The following is a 21,683-nucleotide window of genomic DNA, read 5'->3' as shown; positions in this document are numbered from 1 at the left end:
ACTTTCACTCTTAGAATAAGGCTATCTTATAGAGACCGATGTAGAAAACAAACGTATGGAAACCAAGGGGGGAAAGTGGGGTGGGGTGCTGGTGGTGGTGGGATGAATTGGGAGATTGGGATTGACATATATACACATAATATGTATAAAATAGATAACTAATAAGAACGTGCTGCATTAAAATAAAATAAAATTTTAAAAAAGAGGCTATCTTAGATATAAAAAGGACTACACATAATACATCAGGCAGATAACACAAGAAAAATTGAGTCACATCAAATAACTTAGAACTGGTTGTTCAGATTCAAAACTAGTAACTGATAACGTTTCATGTATTTCTTCATTTCTGTATCATGAATTCCTTTTCCTCTAAAGGTTTTGAAGAAAAATAGCCCTGAATTTGTCCTTTGATACTTTTGAAAAGATAACAGCAGTGTCATGGAAGACCAGTCCTGACTGCAGCTGTCATCTTGGTTAGCAGACTTGGGCCGAGGGGATCTGTGTGGATGAGGGTAGGACAGGGTGATTTCTTAGGCTCAGTGTGGGTTCTTTGCTTCCGAGTCCTTGCCAGTTGTTTCCTCCAGGTTTTGAGTTCAGGTAGGTTTTCTTCGTTTCCAGCCTTTGAACAGGCAGGATGACGGGTGGAAGCGCCTTGCCTGGTAGTAGCTGGCCAGCCGATGTCGGTTACTACAAAAGAGAAACAGGGTTTTGTAACAAGGGCAGGCAGAGCTCTCTGTACTTGCTAATGGTTCTCTTCCTTCCTTCCTCCCTCTCCTCTTCCTCCTTTTCTACTTCTGCTTCTTTTGAGTTTTGTAGTAAAAGGAAAGAACCAATTGCATTCAGACTCTGAGCCTCCTAAGAAGCAACTGCAAGGTCTAGAATAAAACCTTTGGGCCAGATACATTAAAATGTGCAGTTAAGTGAATTGATATGCTGATTACATGTTTTTAAATAAATTTAGTGGTTCTAAGTTTCCCAGACAAATGTACCTCTACTCTGCTCTCAATTTCGTTTGCAAAGTCCTAATGGAAAGTGAAAGAGACATCAAATTTGCTTCTCTGCTTTTCGTTTTTTGTCTTTTTAGTGAATAGACTTTATTTTTTAGAGCAGTTTTAGGTTTACAGAAAGACTGGGCAGAAAATAAAGAGTTCCCATATATTCCATCTCTCCACCCCCAACCCACCCTCAGTGTCTCCTATTATTAATATCTTGCCTTGGTGTGGTGCATTTGTTACAATTGATGAACCATTATACGCAGGCCTCTCACTGTTGCGGCCTCTCCCATTGCGGAGCAACAGGCTCCGGAAGCACAGGCTCAGCGGCCATGGCTCACGGGCCCAGCTGCTCCGCAGCATGTGGGATCTTCCCGGACTGGGTCACGAACCCGTGTCCCCCGCATCGGCAGGCGGACTCTCAACCACTGCGCCACCAGGGAAGCCCTTGATACATTATTATTAACTGAAGTCCAAAGTTTACCTGGGCCTTCACTCTTTGTGTTGCACAGTTGATGGGTTTTGACAAATGCCTAATGTTGTGTATCCAATCTCACAGTATCACAGTGTCACCGCCCTAAAAGGCTCCTGCGCTCTGCCTGCTCATCCCTCCCTCCCTCCCTCCCCCGCAAGCCCCTCTCAACCACTGAGTGCCTATGGTCTCTGTAGTTCTGCCTTTTCCAGAATGTTATATTATAGGAATCGTAGAGCATGTAGCCTTTCCAAACTGGCTTTTACCTAATAAAATGCATTTAATGTTCCTCCATTTCTTTTTATGGATTGATAACTCATTTCTTTTTAACACTAATATTCCCTTGTATGGATGTACCATGGTCTGTTTATCCACTCACGTATAGAAGGACATCTTGGTTGCTTCCAGTTTGGGGCAATTATGAATAAAACTGCTGTAAACATTCCTGTAGAGGTTTTTGTGTGTGGACATAAGTTTTCCACTCATTTAGGTAAATATTTAGAAACTTCTGCTACTTTAATTAGTTAAAGGCCAATATCAGGAAAAAATATATTTGAAGGCCCCTGTACATTTAAAAATCAACCTATAGGGACTTCCCTGGCGGTCCAGTGGTTAAGATGCTGTGCTTCCACTGCAGGGAGTGTGGGTTAGATCCCTGGTCAGGGAACTAGGATCCCACATGCTGTACGACGTGGCCAAAAATTTTAAAAAAAAAAGAAAAAAGAAAAAAAAGGAAGCGTTAAAAATCAACCTATAATAGGTTTTATCACTTTCTTTAAAAAAAAAAAAAAAAAGATGTAATGGACGTTCATCTAAGCAACATATAATGATGAATGCATTGGGAAACACCCAAACTGGCCTAGGAGAATCAGGGAAGGTTCTGAGGGGAAGTGACATTTAATTTGATATTTAAAGAATGACTAGGAATTACCATGTTCTATTGAATCTGAGATATGATCAATTGTTTTATGCATTATTTTATGCACCACTTAGAAAAAAAGCATTGCCTTTTAAACTGATACATACAACATCAATTATAAGATGCATCTCAGTTTGAGAGATGTTGAAATGCGGAAATATGTTGTTTTAGGACTGATGCTACATGGTGGTTAGACAGAAGAGGGGGCACAATGGCCCAGAAGCAGGAAGTTCAGCATCGTGAAGTTAGAGGGGGCTGGAAAACTGGGCATTAGGACAGCTAACTGCTAGGACCTTGGACTTTATCCTAAGGGCCGTAGGAATCCCCGAAGCCTTCTATACCAGGGAGGCGATCTGCATCTCAGAAAGATCACGCTGGCCGCAGTGGATGATGGATTAGAAACAGGCTCTGGTCATGGCAAAAGGAATGGAAATTGATGGAGTAGTTTGAGGGCTACTTAGGGGAGACATTTGGGAGCTAGAAATGTCAATGTTTGGTGGTTGGTTGGATGTAGGTTTGGGGAGATAGGGGGAGTAATCAAGGATGGAAGCCGGGTTTCTGACTTGGAGCCATTTGCCAGGAGAACAACGGAAAGACTCAGAAGAAGAATGAGTCGAGAAAGCTGATGAGTGTTTGGGACACGTTGACTTTGAGGTGCCCGTAAGACTTCGATGTAGGTATCTAATAGCCAACCAGGTCTCAGACCAGGACCACAGGGTTGATAAATGAAGCGTTGTGCATAGATTAGATGACCCAGGATTAGTGTCTGCAGCACAACCTTAAAGAGGCAGAAGAAGCAGCCTGTCATTGGGGAGCAGAAAAGAGTGGCTGGAGAGGTCAGAGGAAATCCAAGAAAGGACTTCCAGTGTCGTGGAGGCCCAGGAAGAGAGGCTCAGGATAGCCACAGCAGTCACCGCCAGTACGGACGACTGAGAGGGCAAGCAGAGGAAGCTCAGGGGAGCATAGGGTTTCAGCGACAAGGAGGGAGAGGAGGGTGAGAGGACCTGGCTGAGAGGCACACAGCAGGTGAGGAAGCAGGACCAGAAGTGTGATGGAGGAGGGGAGAAGGAGGCAAGTCAGGAGGCGGGTGTGGGTCGAGAAGAGCAGGAGCGCCGCTGTCTGGAGAGAGCAGAGGTCTGGGCATGTCTAAGTGCTGACCAGGAGGACCTGGTTGCAGGGTGGCCACATCCTGGCCTGGTTATCGTTGGAAATGTGCTGTCCTCCACTCCACATGCGAACTCGGTGGCTGGATTTCTCTTCTCTTGTACACTCAGCGATGTCCATCTACTAAGCCCTGGAAGAAAAAATATAAATATTTGTAAAACAAAGAATTAATCGAAGACTGAGTCTTCAACTTTGAGCCTTTATATCTGCTCTGGAGAATGTCATGAGTTGAAGATCCAGGACACACAAAGTCCCTGAGACAGGATCCAGAGCTGTGGAGGGAGCCGTCTTGTGGTGCCTCTCTGACACCATAGACAGTGAGATGCCCCAGTATTTCACGTGCCACTGAGGAAGGGATGTGCCGTCGATGGTAAGACACATGCCGATGCAAGTGATTTTAACATGTGAAGAAATGTGAGTCTTGGAATTGGTGAAATATAATACCAGCCTTGTATAGGAATAACAGAAGTGTGGGACAGACAACAGTGTCACGTGTATTGTAGGAGCAGAAACCTGGTTTTGCCTGCTGGTCTTTGTTTCGTTGGAGAATAAGGTCCAGTTTATCTTCTGGGGATGGGAGATAAAGGCGTTATCACTGGAGAGTGGAAGGTCTTTGAATGATTGACAGCAGTGGAACCAGGCAGACCCAGGAAATCATAGGCTGGTCAGGAAGCACTGAGCGTGTCCTGAGGTTAGGGCCCAGGAGTTCATAGTGATGCCAAACTGTGCGGCTCTGTTTTCTTGAGAGACTTAGCAGCCCGAGTCCGGGGTGGAGAGAGTGGACAGTGACAGTGGCTTCATCCAGAATTGAGGGTTTGCCAGGCAGGGTGACAGAAAAACAGTGGACAGAGGCCTCGCGGATACTGACTGTGTACAATGGGGTCGCGGGGTGGACAGCAGAACCCATTGCGGGAGGTGAGAAATGCAGGCTGATCGCAAGGGATAATAAAAGGCAAACAGTGTCGACTGGAAAGGTTTTTATAATGCTGCTTATACAAACAAGATATACAGAGAACTAGGTATAACTCGTTCTGCACATAGCTTTTACTCAACTCTGAAATCAAAGACATTTATAAATTAAGTCGAAAAAATTTTTTTTCAAATAACAGGATAATATAATGTGGATATTAATGTTTCAAATTCAAGATGGAAATGAACTTGAGGCTCAGATTCTTTGGCACTTGACAGGCCTGTGCTCCCTTCCTCACTCAGGGTCACCACTCAGATCACCTTTTGCATTTGGCATGCTGACTAGCAGGGCTGTCACTCAACTCTCCTGCTCCTTTTTTCTGTTTACATTGCTGTGAAACCTTTGTTTATGCAGCATACTCTGGTAGCATTTTGGCTTTCACTTAACGCATCATTTGCAAATTAGTCTACCTGCATTCTTTTCCAATAAATCTGAGAGGAGTGTAGTGGTGCTATAGATATCATCACCACAAATGCTTTAATTATTCAGATAACCCAGAATGCATATATATATATTTTACATTGTCTTCAGAATTAAAACAAATATATATATATATATATATATATATATATATATATATATAAATTCATGGACATCTAATGATCCCTTAAATTTGAGAAACACAGACTGAGAGCGGTGGTTCTCAAAGTGTGGGCCCAGGCCCCGGGGCATCACCCTCACCTGGGAACTTATCAGAAATGCAGATTTGCAGTCTCCCCTCCCTTCCAAGCAAGTGAATTCCCCGGGTGGGGCCTAGGAATCAGGCCTTTAACCTGACTCCAGCTCAAGCTGAAGAGCTGCTGCTCTAGCCAAGCGTGATCACCTGTCTTATAGATGAGGAAACTGGCCGAGAGCTACAGCTCAGGATCGAGGTTCGTTTATAGGACAACTGGGTCTCAAGCCTGGAACTCTGGGCTTTCGTGCAGTTCGACTCCAAAGCCCTCCATTGTCATTTCTTTCTCAGTTTTTGGTTTTGTTTTCTTTGGTTTGGGTTGAAGGAGGTGATACTAAAATGTTGGGGTCTTTTCCTTTTGTTCCTTCTAGTGCCAGAACCTACTAAGACCTGTTCAAGCCAGCCCCAACCTGCCGGGACCAGTACCAGTACTTCCACCAGCAGTCTCTCCAGCAGCAGCAATGGCAAACGTGCGTCTGCCGGCGGCCAGCAGCCAGCTGCATCCCGTTACCTGCCTCGCGAGGTGCCTCCACGCTTCCGCCAGCAAGAACAGAAGCAGCTGTTAAAGAGAGGTCAGCCACTGCCCACGGGGTCTCTGACCAGCGTGAGCCCCACCCAGGGTGCTGGGCCTGCAGGGCTGAGCCCTCCCCCGCCGCCTGGAGCCGGAGCACAGCCGCACCCCAGCAAGCCCCAGCCAGGTAAACCGCACAGAACCCGGCATTCTTTCTATCTGAGATGAGAACTGGTTTGCTACTTTCAACTTGCTGCCCAGAAATAGAAATGGACATATTTTGATCCATGTTTACTATACGCTTAGTAAAGCTAGCTAGCTAGATGATAGCTTGATTCATTGCAATTAGATTTTAAGGTTTACTTCTAGTTCCCCCACTTATTTATATTGTTCATCATACACTTTCAGATGGCATTAGCCACTTCAGCTAAGTTTGTTGCTCACCGGAAACTAAAGGTCTATGTCAGTACATATAAATCTGTCAAGGCAGAAGCTTTAGAACCCTGCAGTGAACACTTCAAAATAAAACCCTTTTCCCTCAGGTGACTAGGATGTCTCATGACCTGTGCAGGGAGGTGATAGCATTTTATGGGGAGCAGTGTTCCTACGTAACTTACTCAAGCATCCTGAGGCAACCCTCCCTGCTGTCTCCCCGTGCTCGGGCCCCTGCGGTGTCTGGGGCTCTGCGCCGCCTGCTGCTTGTTGTGTCCTTGCCTGCAGTTCAACGATAACTTTCTCTGGGCTCCCAGGAGAGCTCACCACTTGCTCATTTGCTTTCCAGCTTCCAGAATGTCAGCATCTCTCATCTTCGCTCTCTCCTGTTCCCATCTTCTTGACCTCATGGATTTACACTTTTAAAAATTTCTTTACTGGAGTTTTAGGGAAATTTTTGGAAGAGAGCAAAGTACGTGTGTTTGACTGCCGTGAATCTCTTATTTTCTTAAATCTTTACGTTTCAAGTAATTTAACTAACAATTGGCAATGGTTCTAGCACGGAAAGCGTATTTGCTGATGGTAGTGAAATTCAGGTCTGTAATTAGAGAGTCAAGGAGGCTTCTTGTGTTAGATTAGAATTTAAAAGAAACATGTCACAATTCATATTAATATTTGTTTTCCTTCATGTGCTGCCTTTTTATATGGGGAATAATTCCAGCATGACATAGAAGTATTTATAGCAGAATTTCTCAAAACCATGACTTTGTGGTTTTATTTGGAACAAATATTTTTAGACAGCTTTGCCATGTCTCTTCAAATAGTCTTTACTTTCATCTGCTAAATTCCTGGTAGAGAGGATGTAGGTCAGTGATTTTCAGCAAAAAGCTAGGAAGAAAAGAAATGATCACATATATTCACTGAATACAATCCCATCTGCTTAACTGCAGCCAGTTTATAGTCAAACATATGGTTACTTTCCACACTGAAATATGGTTCTCTGACCAATCTTAACAGAGACGAAGACTGTATAGTCAGACCTGTATAGCTTGGGGTATTGATTTAAGAAGCTTATATAGAAAAACTGAAAAAGAAGTGTAACAGCCCTGCTTTTTTCTGGGCTTATCTCATTGTTATAAGATTAGTTGGCAGTCTTGGCATCAGTGTTCTCACCAAATGCGAGAGGTGCAAGATGTTACTGGTATCTTCTTAGATAAGTAGAAAGTAATCAAGAAATTGATTCAGTAAAATTTTATATGAAAGTAATATTCTTTAATAAAATATTTGGCTCTGTAATTATAATATCCTTCTCCAGAAAGTTATTCCTAGTTGTTTGTACTTCTTAAAATATATACATTGAAGACTAAATCATCATTTTATACATAAAAACATCTTGAGAAATGGAATCAACCTATATATTTATATTAATAAAATAAGAAATGATTGATTTTTTTTGGCTCCCAAGCAAAAGTCTTTGTTTTACAGCAATTTCATCTCTTCACCAGCAGTCTCTGGTATCACAGCTTCAGAGGTCCCCTCGGAAACCTGTGCTGGTTTCCTAGTTCCTAAATGCAGTCTTCGTCTCTCTGCCTGGCTCAGTGCCCTTCCCAGCCTTGTCCAGCCAGCATGTTTCCTTCTGTCCCCAGGTCCTGCTTTCCGTTCTGATTGGGATTGTTTCCGTATGGCTTCACAAATAGGGCACACTCAGTGTTGCCTTTCCCAGCACATGCACACACCTGATCGCCCTGCCCCTTTCTGTCTGCAAATCACAGTCACCCACCCTCCGTGAAGCCCCTTGAGTATTTCTGTCCTCAAGCTCCTCTTGAAGCTGTAGGATACTCCATTCGTCCGCAACATGCAGCCTCACACGCACTGTATACTGTGTAACCTGTATTGTATCCTAAAAGGACAGTGTCTGAACCTCCTCTCTGTGACTAGTTGAGCAGAGTGAAAGGAACTGACCTGAAGAAGTCCTGGCAGCCGGCGCTGGTTATGCCACAGCCAGTACTTCCATTTCTCACCTAAAATGAGACTTCTAAGGTCCTTTCCCTGGAATCTCCGACTCTTACCCGCTTCCAAAGAGCTCACTTGATTTTGTCAATGCAAAGCATTGCTGGGACGCCGTCCCGTGTCCTAGTGGAATCAACACAGGGACCTAGGTGGGCGTCCCCGGGCATGGAGGCAGTGTGGCAGCGTGGTCAAGAGACAGGTCCAATTCGTTTTCAAGACCCACGACCCCTGTGTGACCTTGTCATTTAGCCGACTGGCAAAAATTTTAACTGATAAGTGTATGTAAGTGTAACTGATAGTCGTATGTAAGTGTAGTGATTCACCCTATTAAGCTTCCAGAAAAATGTTATTTTCTATTCAGACTATGTTTTTGCCAACCTGCAGTATAACTCCAGCTTGAAACACTTGAGAGCTTTTATCTTTTTTAAAAAAGAAAAAACTCTTTCTCGCTGCGCTTAAGGCAGAACAATGTATTGTTTTGCTGGCTACTTTGTACATTCATAAACTGAGGCTTTGATTAATACGTGGTAGTGTTTGCTACTTAGATCTTTTGTAGATAGAAGCAGGAAAGTAAGAAGTTGGACACGTGCCAATTTACATATGGGGCTCATTTAGAAAATTATAGCTAGTGTTGGTATGCCGAACGTTTAGTGGGTGTTCAGGGAAAGCGGGAAAGAGGAAGGAACGGAACACAAAGGAGTAGGAAAGGGCAGCGGTTTATTTGCATGCAGCCAGTGGGCAACGCGCCCTTACTCTTTTGGCAGACTTTCAAAAAACAGGAAAAGTGGCTCTGGTGCTGCTGTAACTGGGTCCTGAAGTGAAAATGGTTGTGACAATTGAACGAATTTTAAGAGGCAGGAAGATCGGTTTAGTGTCAGCTGCAATTAGATAAAGCTTTCATGTCCTCTACGCGGATGCTTCCCCCCGCCCCTCCCGCTGGAGGGGGTGATCGGCTCCCTCCCGGGAAGGGAAGGGCAACGCCAGCTCCTGCCCCGCGGGCGCCTGCAGGTCGCCGGGCCGCAGCCAGCACGGAGCCTCCCGGTGACGACAGCCGGCGGCCCGGGGCGCGCGGCGACAGGGTGGAGCTGGGAACCCGCGCCGCCCTAGATGCGGGCGCCCGGGCGTTAGGCGCGCAACGTAGCGTCTCCAGGGGGTGGGCGGCCCCTCTCCGCAGGTACTTTCGCCCCCGCGGCCCGCCGAGCCGCAGAAACAGAGCCGACACGGAGCAGACAGCAGCTGCTTCTCCCGGGCCTCGGACGGGGCGCGAGGGGCGCGCAGACGACGCGTAAGATGGCGTCCCCGCCGCTGCGCGCGGAGTTGCTCTGGGCCCCGCGCCGCCGCCCCCGCGGCCGCCCCGCTCGGCAGGGCTTCTCGCAGGGCCTGACCCCGGAGGAAGCAGCCTCGTTTTCCTGCCGTTTTGAAGAAAAACAAGGCAATAAGCGTTTTCTTTTGGACACTTTGATTATTGTTTTCAGTAAACCTTTCACTCGGTTCTGCATTTCATAATTCCTTCCATTGATAGAAGTTGACGGAGGAGATGTCTCGGAGTCTGTCCAGTGACGGAATTCTGAACTCAGAGCACTTTCTCCACAAGATTTTTACGCACACTCAAGGCAGTGGAGGGGGAGGTGGCTTCGGTTCTCCAAAGCTGAAAACGGTGGTTACGTTGATCCCGCCCCTTGAAACCGAGGACTGTGTTTTATCAGTAAGCATAGCACTCATGTGTTTTCAACTATGGAAGGCATTTGGAATGACTTCATAATTTATTATTCTGTCATTTCGGTTAAAAGGACTGCGGTGAGAAAGCATGGACTACGTACTGTTTGTCAGTGTTAGCAATAATTAAGCATGCCGCCACTTCTGAGTAAATCTTGTCCACACTTCCCTATCTGATTAATTTGATACCTAATTAAAAGTTCGCTTACTGTAGCTTTAGGAAGCTCTTTGTTAAATACTTTTTCTTGAAATTTTTATCTTTACATGGTAACATTTTGGAATTTAAAAAAAGAAGAAAGCTTTTTTCTTTAAACCATGCTATCGTGTGATCCTTTTTAATCACTTAAGACTGTTTATGTTACTTACATTTTTATAGAGACACCTATTTTTAGAACGTGTAAACCATTCAAACAGCAGGAAAAAAGTGAATTTAACATTTGGTGATAGAATGTTGTAATGGAAGGAACACTAGAATTTTATCCTGAAGATAGGCATTCTGTTCAGTCCTTACTGGTTATTGGTTATAACACCTTTTCCAAATCTGGCCTCTGAGCCTCTGTTTCCCCATCTGTAAAACAGATGTAATTTGTAAGTTTCAGTTAATTTAATGTGTGTGGAAATACTTAGAACTTCAAAGTGCTATGAAATATGTGATGTCTTAGGGATAGGAAGACTTATTTATAAGCTCTCTCAAACTTGCTGCATAACAGATGCATGCATTTTAGCCTTTAACAGTTCCTGGGCTTATACTGGAGAGTTGAGAATAACCTACAAGAGAATTCAGTCTTGGTTTATTTTAGAGCTTTCATTCATTTCAAAATGCCTGTTCCCAGAAGTCAGTCATTTCACAAATTCCTTTCACAGAGTCTTTTAGACTATAACTAAAAGATGGATTTTTGAATTGACAGCACAGTCAAGAGACTTTGGTTTATGAAAATCATGTGATTCAAATATTTTTGAAGTCATAAATTCTCCCAAGAAGAATGGTGTGCTTTAAACATAAAGAGAGTAGTAGCCTTCAAAGTGTAACACGTTTTCATTTGGGGGATAAATTCTAGTGTCAGAATATGTGGTGGTGGTGGTGGTGGTGGGAGTGATAATGCTGTTGATGTGATGGTGATGTTGGTGATGTCGATGAGCGGCAAGAGAGGACAGACTTTAGGGACTCCCCAGAGCAGAACTAATCAAACTGTGCTCCTCAGATACCCACAGAAGACTTTAAAGGAGTCTAAGTGGGGAAAGGATGGTGGGGAGTGGGGAAAGCCTAATTTTTCTGAAGTGGCTTTAGGTTTAACTCCTTTGTGTTTCGGGAAATAGGTTCTGCTCTTTGTTTTCTGTTGTTTGGTTTTTACCACTGCACTAAGAAGACGGTGAGTGGTATTTTCAAATCAACTTAAGTCTGTATTTGAAAATCATAAATATTGCATTAAAATCATAACTTTCTGCTTTTTAGTTTTCAAGTCCTTTCCAGCTTTTAAATGCATTTATGTGTTCAAAGTATTTTTTTTTTTTTTTTTTGGCTGTGCAGGATATGGTATCTTAGTTCCCCAACCAGGGATCAAACCGGCACCCTCTGCATTGAGAGTTCCAAGTCTTAACCACTGGACTGCCAGGGAAGTCCCCAAACTATTTTTTTTTTATATATATTAAAGTACATAGGACACAGTTGATTCCCATTTTAAAACTTTTTGAGAAGGAAAAAATGAGAAAACAAGATAAAGTGAAAGAAGGAAAATAAAAAACTAGAGCGAAGAGTGGCACTTTTGTGCATCATGCCTGTCTCAGCACAGAAAGTTCTTTGAGGGGAGACTAGGTCTTGTTCATCTGTGCAGTATTTGTAAGCTCATCAGTAGGGCTGTTGAACATGCATGTTCAGCAGAATGTGAGTGTCTCAGGGAACTGTCATCGGAGAACACTGTGACTAGAGTCACACAGGAACAGGCTCTGTACGGGGCCCCAAACTGTAGGAAGAGAGGACCCTGTAAAGAAAGCTCCTGGGGCTAAGAGCTTTCTTTAATGTACCAGAACTGGGAACACTAAGGAGTAAGGCCGAAAATCAAATTGTAGAACCACGACATAGAGTAATTTTTACCATTTAGCCTTAACTTTTTGGTTTTTAATGTATTTAATGTTCATTTTGACCCTATTAACACCCCCAAAAGTGGTATTATCTTGGAAAAATCCGTATCTGGTGTTCTTAAAGTTTTAATTACAATGAAAGACATCGTAATATTTGTCTCTTTCATTTTGTTTCCTTATCCACTGTTTCCATTACAACTAAAAACATTTTAAGTAGAAAAATATTTTTAGTGGCTTACATGGTAGTAACACATATAAATGTATGTAGCAAATAACTTGTTAGCCTCACTTTAAGCCCCTCCAAATAGTTCCTTATGTAAGGGTGGCCGTCTTTGCAAGCTTAGGACAGAAGTCCTCACCTGAAAATGGACTTGAGCTGTTCCGTGCACTGGTGAGAATTGAGCTTCTCCTTTAGGTTCCTTTAGTAGCAGTGACCCCCCGTCCTTTATACCTTCTGTGCCAAAACACAGGTGTAAGTACCCGTTCAGTAAAACTCCCTTGGTGTTTGGGGGACATTTCTTTTTTTGTTCCTTCCTTCCTTTTTTTTTTTTTTTTTTCCACACCACACAGCTTGAGTGATCTTAGCTCCCTGCCCAAGGATTAAACGCAGGGCCACAGCAGTGAAAGCACCGAGTCCTAACCACTGGATTGTCAGGGAACTCCCAGGGGGACGTTTCCTCTCATGCTTTCACCTCCTTCCCTCTTTTATCTCCTCCCGTCTCCTCTCCCGCCATCTGTACTGCGTTCCGGAACACTTAGCTCGCCCTTGAGTTAGGAGCACTGGTCTCCTGGTGTGCACCACTTGCAGACATGTTCTCGCCTTTGAGAAAAGTGTCCTGGTGAGTGGATGACGACGCATAGATTCCCCAGTGCTTGTTGGACGTAGCCCCCACTTGATCCAGCTACTGAAGCGGGCGATGGAGGGCAGTGAAGAGGGGAGAAGAGTGGTGCTAATGGCCTTTTAAGGAGCTGGATGAAGCACCTGCAAGGATGCGTGAGTCCACACGGAGGGACTGCTGATGAGCTGCACGTTAACGTCCGAGCTTCTGACTTGCTTCTCCCAGGACTGTGGACGGATCCGCTCAGAGGTCTTGCAAGCACCCCAGACTCAATATGTCTGGATCTTAGTCCATCATCTCCCTGTCTTCTTTCCTTCCCAGAACTGCGCTTACTCCAGTGTTCCCTATTATAGTTTAATATAGTTCCCTGTGCTCTACAGTAGGTCCCTGTTATTTATCTATTTTATATATAATAGTGTGTATCTGTTAATCCCAAACTCCTAATTTATCCCTTCCCCCCTCCCCTTTGGTCACCTTAAGTTTGTTTTCTATGTCTGTGAGTCTGTTTATGTTTTGTAAATAAGTTCATTTGTATAACTTTTTTAGATTCCACATACAAGTGATATCATATGATATCTTCTTTCTCTGTCAGTGGACATTTAGGTTGCTTCCATGTCTTGGCTATTCTAATAGTGCTGTCAAGAACATAGGGGTGCATGTATCTTTTCCAATTATAGTTTTGTCTGGGTATATGCCCAGGATTGGTATTGCTGGATCATATGGTAACTCTGTTTTTAGTTTTTTAGGGAATATCCGTACTGTTCTCCATAGTGGCTGCACCAATTTACATTCCCACCAACAGTGTAAGAGGGTTTTCTTCTCTCCAGCAATTATTATTTGTAGACTTTTTAGTGATGGCCATTCTGACCAGTGTGAGGTGATACCTCATAGTTTTGACGTGAAGAACCCTTGGACGTGTGTGAGTAGGCATTCACGATCTGCTGGAGGTGCATTTGGAAAGACTATTTGGTGCATTACTGAGAAGAGACTGGAGAGGAGCAGGAATGGGTCTCGGGGAGACAGTTAGAAATTCTCCTAGATTCTCATAGGAGAATCCAGTCGTAGTAAGTGAAAGTGTCCTAGAGACTCCAGTGTGTAAATGCACAGGCGAGACTTCATCCTGCCCTCTGTCGTCTCGGGTGCTGGGGCTCCTGCCAGCACTGCCTCGCTGGTGCTGAACTGGCTCTGCTGCCCTTGAGCTCTTCCTCTCCACCCCAAGGAAGGACTGAGCAGTGGCACTTGATCACTGTGGGGGTCATCCCTTCAGAAGACAGACACACTTGTTAGAAAGAGCCCAGGCTGCACAGCGCCGCTACATACCCTTGATACACCTTTATGGATGTGTATTTTTTTTACCTAATGACTAATATTTTTCATGAAATTTGGGATTTTTAAAATTTACGTGAATGAAAAAAATCCTTTTTCTCACAGGATTATCTCCTTAATTCCAAGGTTAGCCTTTTCTCTAGGTCCATCCACGTCTCTACAAGTGACCCAATTTCGTTCCTTTTTATGGCTGAGTAATATTCCATTGTATATATGTACCACACCTTTATCCATTCATCTGTCGATGGGCATTTAGGGATAATCTCTGTTTTTTAACTTGGTCTTATTTTCAGTGTTAAATGATGAGTGGCTCATTGATCTCTTTATTTTGAGGGCCACCAGGGAAGCCCTTGTTGATCTCTTTAAATTGGTTATTACATAAGCTAGTTTTTATAGTATAGGCAAAACCAACAGAGGAAATTGTCATAGACCAGGGTAGCAGAGCCAACCCCTAATATCAATATTTGGCAATAAGGAACTTCGTTGTTTTATGGTAATTTAGATACTTAAAGTTTTCCGTTGCCTGTCTTCATTTTCCCTTTGTAGTTTTCACCTGGAATTACCCGCCTACCTTTTTTTTAAAAAAATATTTACTTCTTTATTTTCTTAAGAACAAAAGCCTCGGATTTCCCAGGTTGTGCAGTGGTTAAGAATCTGCCTACCAATGCAGGGGACACAGGTTCGAGCCCTGGTCTGGGAAGATCCCACATGCCTCGGAGCAACTAAGCCCATGCGCCACAACTACTGAAGCCCACGTGCCTAGAGCCCGTGCTCTGCAGCAAGAGAAGCCACCGCAGTGAGAAGCCCACACTCGCCGCAACTAGAGAAAGCCTGTGCGCAGCAATGAAGACCCAATGCTGCCAAAAAATTTTTTAAAAGAAGAATAAAAACCTCTTACAAGTGACACAGTTGATTTTTTTTTTTTTTTTTTTTTTGACCATGCCATGCAGCATATGGGATCTTAGTTCCCCTACCAGGGATTGAACCCGTGCCCCCGGCGCTGCGAACATGGAACCTTAACCACTGGACTGCCAGGGAAGTCCCTACCTGCCTACTTTAGAATCACCTAGACCATCATTCTAAATTCATTACATTCCTTTTAAATCAGGCAACAAAAGTCATTTGTTTTGGGTTTTTTTTTAAGGTTGAAGTTAGTATGTTCTTTCTAGTGATGGTGATAATTCTTTGAATACTTCCTCTTTTCTTTTAGCTCCATCAAACTATAAAAGAGATTGGGGGGGGAACCCAGCTGTACTGTCCATGAGTAAGATTTTTCTTGTTGAAATTAATTTGCAGAGAACATAATAATGAAAGTGTTCTAAAAGAGAAGAAATATTTAATTGTAGTTATCTGTATATCATACTATTTAAAGAAACTGTCAACGATTTCTAAACTGTGTGAGGTCTTGAGTGATGCATACTTCAAATAAAGTCTGTTGGAAAATTCGTTGGAATATAAGTTTGATTGCAATGTTAGAAATACTCAAAAAATTAGGAAATTAAAGGAGGTAAAATACAGATACCAAATACTAGATTCTTTAAAAGGATCATAAGAGTGAAAAGATATAAATACTATAAAGATATCGTATAAAGTTATTCTGGGGATCTCCAAAGAAAAGACTAAATTAAGGAAGTAGAAAGCAAATGTAGAAGAAATTCATAGAGATCCAAGAAGATACCAGATATAGGGCTGAGAATATTTTTTATTAATGCACAGGAAACCAGGATAAACCATAATCACTGGTAATAACAGATAAAGTAGTATAAATGTAATCAAATCGTTCTAACTCTTGTGCCCTTGATAACATGAGAGATCATTTTCTAAAACCACTTCTCTCTCTCTCCCTCCATCCCGCACCCCCAAAATATCGGTTCTGTTATATGATTCTGCGGGGCATTTACAATTCTTTTCTACCAAATGAGCTGTGTAACTTCTATCTAATACTGTGACTCATCAGAAGTCTTGAAAAGAGCTGCAGATTGCACTCAGCATCCATGTGAGCTTCAGTGTTGTAGCCAGCATTTCCCAGAAGCTGAGTATTCACAGGTGTTGCACAGTCGCATAGATTCCAGACTGCTTCCAGTTAAGCCACTTTCTTTACTACAAATGCTTTCAAAGATGCTCCTGTGCTAATGTGCATTGCGAATCTTCTCAGTAGTATGGTGTAGTGGTAAGAATTAAAGTAATTTTAGAAGCGTTCACTCTTTTTTGAATGGGAGCTACTTAGAAGACAAATAACTTTTTCCTTGAAGTCATTTTTAAGTATTTGTCATTCAGAATTGAAAACTCGAAATAAAGAGCTTCCCCCAAAGACTAGTTTTAACAGTTGATTCACTGATAAGTGAGAGGAAGATCTAACTTTGAACTTGTTTCATCTTTTTCAGAAATCAGCCATAGCGGGCTGGCAGAGCATTATGAAAGTTCCCACTGGGGACAGCAGCCCACTTACAGCAGCGAAGCCAACGGCAGCTGGGATAAAGTGATAATAGACAGGACCGATAAGGAGGCGTGGCCTTCCATCACGGGCACAGAGGCTGAATCTGCCTCAGAATGTACGACAGACACTGACTGTACCTCCAGCTGTGGCTCAGAGAACAGTAGCATGGCTACAGGGAGTGCCCAGGGCAGCTTCACTGGACATGCCAAGAAGACGAACGGCAATAATGGCACCAACGGCGCACTCGCCCAAAGCCCTTCTAATCAGAGTGCCCTTGGGGCGGGGGGAGCAAACGGTAATGGAAACGCAGCCAGAGTGTGGGGCGTAGCTGCGGGCTCCAGCTCCGGCCTGGCTCACTGCTCCCTCAGTGGTGGGGATGGAAAGATGGACAACATGATCGGAGATGGGAGAAGTCAGAGTTGCTGGGGTGCTTCCAGCTCCAACGCTGGCATTAATCTTAACCTTAACCCCAATGCCAACCCAGCTGCCTGGCCTGTACTTGGACATGAAGGAACTGTAGCGACAGGCAACCCTTCCAGTATTTGCAGTCCAGTCAGTGCCATAGGTCAAAACCTGGGCAACCAGAATGGGAACCCAGCGGGCACTTTAGGTGCTTGGGGAAACTTGCTGCCGCAAGAGAGCACAGAACCACAAACGTCCACTTCTCAGAATGTGTCTTTCAGCGTACAACCTCAGAACCTTAACACTGATGGACCAAATAACACTAACCCCCTGAACTCTTCACCAAACCCTATCAATGCAGTGCAGACAAACGGACTGCCAAACTGGGGCATGGCTGTTGGTATGGGGGCCATCATCCCGCCCCACCTGCAAGGCCTTCCTGGTGCTAACGGATCATCAGTTTCTCAAGTCAGTGGGGGTGGCAGCGAAGGAATCAGCGGTTCTGTGTGGGGACTGTCCCCAGGTAACCCTGCCACAGGAAATAGCAATTCTGGGTTCAGTCAGGGGAATGGCGACACTGTGAACTCAGCATCAAGTGCTAAGCAGAATGGCTCCAGCAGTGCTGTGCACAAGGAGGGAAACGGAGGGAACGCGTGGGATTCGGGACCTCCTGCCGGTCCTGGCATCCTCGCCTGGGGGCGGGGCAGTGGCAACCATGGCGTCGGTAACCTCCATTCGGGAGCTTGGGGCCACCCCAGCCGAAGCCCCTCTAACGGGGTGAACGGGGACTGGGGAAAGCCCCCAAACCAGCATTCCAGTAGCGACATCAATGGGAAAGGATCAACAGGGTGGGAGGGTCCCAGTGTCGGCAGCCAGAATCCTGGCACGCAGCCTGGCAGCGAACACACGAACTCTTGGGCCAAAGCTGCATCTTCTGGAACGACAGCAAGTGAAGGAGGCAGCGACGGTTCTGGCAGCCACAACGAAGGAAGCGCTGGGAGGGAAGGAACAGAAGGCCGAAGGCGAGACAAAGGGATTCTAGACCAAGGGCACATCCAATTGCCAAGGAACGATCTTGACCCAAGAGTTCTGTCTAATACTGGTTGGGGACAGACTCCAGTAAAGCAAAACACTGCCTGGGAATTTGAAGAATCCCCAAGGTCTGAGAGAAAGAATGACAATGGGACAGAGGCCTGGGGTTGTGCAGCTACTCAGCCTTCAAACTCAGGGGGGAAGAACGATGGGTCCATCATGAACAGTACAAATACCTCTTCAGTATCGGGGTGGGTCAGCTCACCACCTGCTGCTGCGCCAGCAAACACAGGTTGGGGAGACAGCAGCAGCAAAGCGCCAAATGGCCCCGGGGTTTGGGGGGACACGATAAGCTCTACTGCTGTTAACAATGCTGCTGCGGCCAAGAGTGGCCACGCTTGGAGTGGGACCGTAAATCAGGAGGACAAGTCGCCCACCTGGGGTGAGCCTCAAAAACCCAGATCTCAGAACTGGGGAGATGGACACAAATCGAACCCAGCCTGGAGCACAGGAGGGGGAGATTGGGCAGACTCGTCTTCTGTCCTTGGACACTTGGGGGATGGGAAAAAAAATGGCTCTGGATGGGATGCTGACAGTAATCGATCAGGGTCTGGTTGGAATGAGGCTCCAAGGTCTGGGACCAGTGGCTGGGGCAATGGCACAAATGCAAAGGTGAATCCAGGGACAAGCTGGGGAGAGTCTTTAAAGCCCGGCCCCCAACAGAACTGGGCGAGCAAACCCCAAGACAGCAGCGCGAGTAACTGGGGAGGAGCCACTTCCGTTAAACAGACAGGAACAGGGTGGATTGGGGGGCCGGTCCCTGTCAAACAGAAGGACAGCAGTGAGGCCACGGGCTGGGAGGAACCTTCCCCGCCATCTATTCGACGCAAAATGGAAATTGATGACGGTACCTCAGCTTGGGGCGACCCGAGCACCTACAACAGTAAAACTGTAAACATGTGGGACAGAAACAACCCGGGCATCCAGAGCAGTGCCTCGGTCAGCGCCAGCACCAGCACCAGCACCACCACCGCGAGCACCAACGCAAACGTGGCCGAGGCGCCCCCAACGCACCAGGCCAGCGCCCAGCTGAACCGATCGCCACTGCTCGGGCCAGGTACGTGAGGGGGCTGTGTGTTCCTTTGGAGGCAGAGGAAGAAGGTTTATTCTCATCACATTTGCACACATACTCAACCAGTGTTTTTGTAGCAAATGACATTAAACGGATTCCAGTGCCCTTCACCTCACAGTATCGTATTGAATGTCACCCAAAGAGAAGAACGTTAAGTAGCATTCTCTGATAGCTTTTGATTCAAGAAAAAACCATTAAGCACCTTCAAAAGAAAGGAGAGGAAAGAAGAAATACATCCTCTTCGGAAAGACTGAGGACCATTATGTTAGTTTGTGTTCACTTATTACAAAGTCTTTTTAGTTTTTTGTTGGGTTTTTTTAGGCCTTGCTGCACGGCATGCGGGATCTTAGTTCCCCGACCAGGGATCAAACCCGTGCCCCCTGCAGTGGAAGCTCAGAGTGTTAACCGTTGGACCGCCAGGGAGGTCCCAAGTCTTCACTTCCTTATGAGATAAACCACTGGTTCTCAACACCAGAGGGCTTTCGTTAGAATTACCCGGGAGCTTGGGGACTGGGGGATACCAATCTCAGAGATTGCTAGTGTCATTGGTCTGGAGGTTCAAACCCATTCTGGAGCTGGGACACAGTACAGTAATAATCTAGAGAAACACCCCATGCCTGCCTTCTGATCAGAGACGGTAAGCTGCCCTTCCCAGTCCTTCTCAGACTCAGGGGGTCTCACTGGCGGCGTAGGGTGTAAAGTGGTGTCAGCTGGCTTGGAGCAGAGCCTCCTCCTCAGCTCTGCCCGGAGGCCTGGGGTAAGTCTGAGCCAGACCTGCAAGCGTAGCCCTTACTTATGTTTCTAAGGAAGTGAAAGCAGATCCTGAAATACAGCCCGATTATCTTGTGCACTTAGAGATAAATATTCTGGGACACTTAAAAATCAATTTGCAGACACAGGAGAACATTGAATATTAATTAATAAAACATTTGATGAATAACTTATCTTCACAGTAAACTCTGAATCTGCAATGAGATTAAGGGAGAATCTCCAGAGACGGTTTCTTTCACCCCTGAACTTTGTCAGGTTTCATCAAGACGTACAGAGAATTTGAGAGGGATTGGGAGGTGGTGAGGTGAGGGGTTAGAGAGATAACTACCCAGTTAATTTAGAGTCAAATATGAAGGCCATTATAGGCTTGATCTGAGTGAAACCAGTGACATGGTGGGGTCATGACCTCTTGCCTAGGGCTGTGTCCTCCCACGGTGGCTGGAAGTGAAACATTGTGCCATGTTTCAATCAGAAAACCAGAAGAATACTGCTAATGTCGCTCTTATTCCAGAACATTTTTTTAATCCGTATTCTACCTACCTATCTACCTAGTCTCCTCAGCTCCTCGGAAATGTGTCTCATTAACCTTTGCCAGGCATTCAGCTGTGCAGGTGGTAATCCCTGTAGTTGTCTCATGAGGTTGGAGGAGGCCCCAGCCAGAAGCAGACTTGACTTTGCATTGGGTTCTTTTTTTTTTTTTTGCGGTACGCGGGCCTCTCACTGTTGTGGCCTCTTCCGTTGCGGAGCACAGGCTCCGGACGCACAGGCTCAGTGGCCACGGCTCACAGGCCCAGCCGCTCTGCGGCATATGGGATCTTCCCGGACCGGGGCACGAACCCGCGTCCCCTGCATCGGCAGGCGGACTCTCAACCACTGCGCCACCAGGGAAGCCCTACATTGGATTCTTATTCTAATGGTATTATATTTGCTTTATCGTTTAGTTTTCTGGCACAAACATAACCAAAGGCAGAGATTGTGTGAGTTAATCATGGAAGAAGCATATCACCCATTCAATGAACTAAAACTTGGAAGAAATTGGATTTGGGAATCCTCCCCCTAGGTAGATAAAACACATGTGCTGTTTCTCTAAGTCTCCTTAGAGCAGAAGCTGGAGGACATTGTCCTGCCTGCAAGCCGCCCTGTCCTAGAAGCTCAGTTGCTCTTTTATCATCCTTTGGTATAAAAATGATACTCAAAAGTAGAGTCACCTGCAGATGGAGTGAATCAGCAAGATGCTGTTAGAGCGTCACTATTTTCACACCATAACCTCAGAAATCGATCTCACCGACCCCTCCAGCCAGAGGAATTCTATTTTAAGCACCACGCAGTAGTTACTGAAAGAGGAATGAGCTGTGAGCAATCAAGCCTTTGTGTGGGTATGAGATTTTTCTTGGGTTTCAGTTTGGTCAGGCTGTTTATACTTTCCTGTGTGTTGAGGGACTTGGTAAGTCGGGCTGGACGTGAAGGAGGACCAGGGAATCGGAAGTCCTGCTCAAGAAGTAGGAGGAGGGCTTCCCTGGTGGCGCAGTGGTTAAGAATCCGCCTGCCAATGCAGGGGACACGGGTTCGAGCCCTGGTCCGGGAAGATCCCACATGCCACAGAGCAACTAAGCCCGTGCGCCACAACTACTGAGCCTGAGCTCTAGAGCCCGTGAGCCACAACTACTGAGCCCTCACACCACAACTACTGAAGCGCACGCGCCTAGAGCCCGTGCTCCGCAACAAGAGAAGCCACTGCAATGAGAAGCCCGCGCACCACAACGAAGAGTAGCCCCTGCTCGCCGCAACTAGAGAAAGCCCGCGCGC

General features: G+C 45.5%; 1 protein-coding gene across 4 annotated transcripts in view; it reads left to right on the top strand.

Annotated features, from left to right (window-relative positions):
• The window catches only part of TNRC6C (trinucleotide repeat containing adaptor 6C), a 126,786-nt gene that overhangs the window by 64,573 nt on the left and 40,530 nt on the right, over positions 1 to 21,683 (top strand). For all 4 annotated transcript variants that reach the window (XM_082603641.1, XM_082603642.1, XM_082603640.1 and 1 more), the window contains exons 4-5: positions 5,562 to 5,888; positions 16,488 to 19,091. In XM_082603641.1, coding sequence (XP_082459767.1) covers positions 5,562 to 5,888; positions 16,488 to 19,091 — 2,931 coding nt within the window. The remainder of the gene's footprint in view (positions 1 to 5,561; positions 5,889 to 16,487; positions 19,092 to 21,683) is intronic.

This window comes from Mesoplodon mirus (assembly GCF_964341445.2).
Source record: "Mesoplodon mirus genome assembly, chromosome: 18".
NCBI classification, from domain to species: domain Eukaryota; kingdom Metazoa; phylum Chordata; class Mammalia; order Artiodactyla; family Ziphiidae; genus Mesoplodon; species Mesoplodon mirus.
The sequence above is the reverse complement of the archived record's forward strand: the minus strand, read 5'-3'. Positions and strand labels throughout refer to the sequence as shown.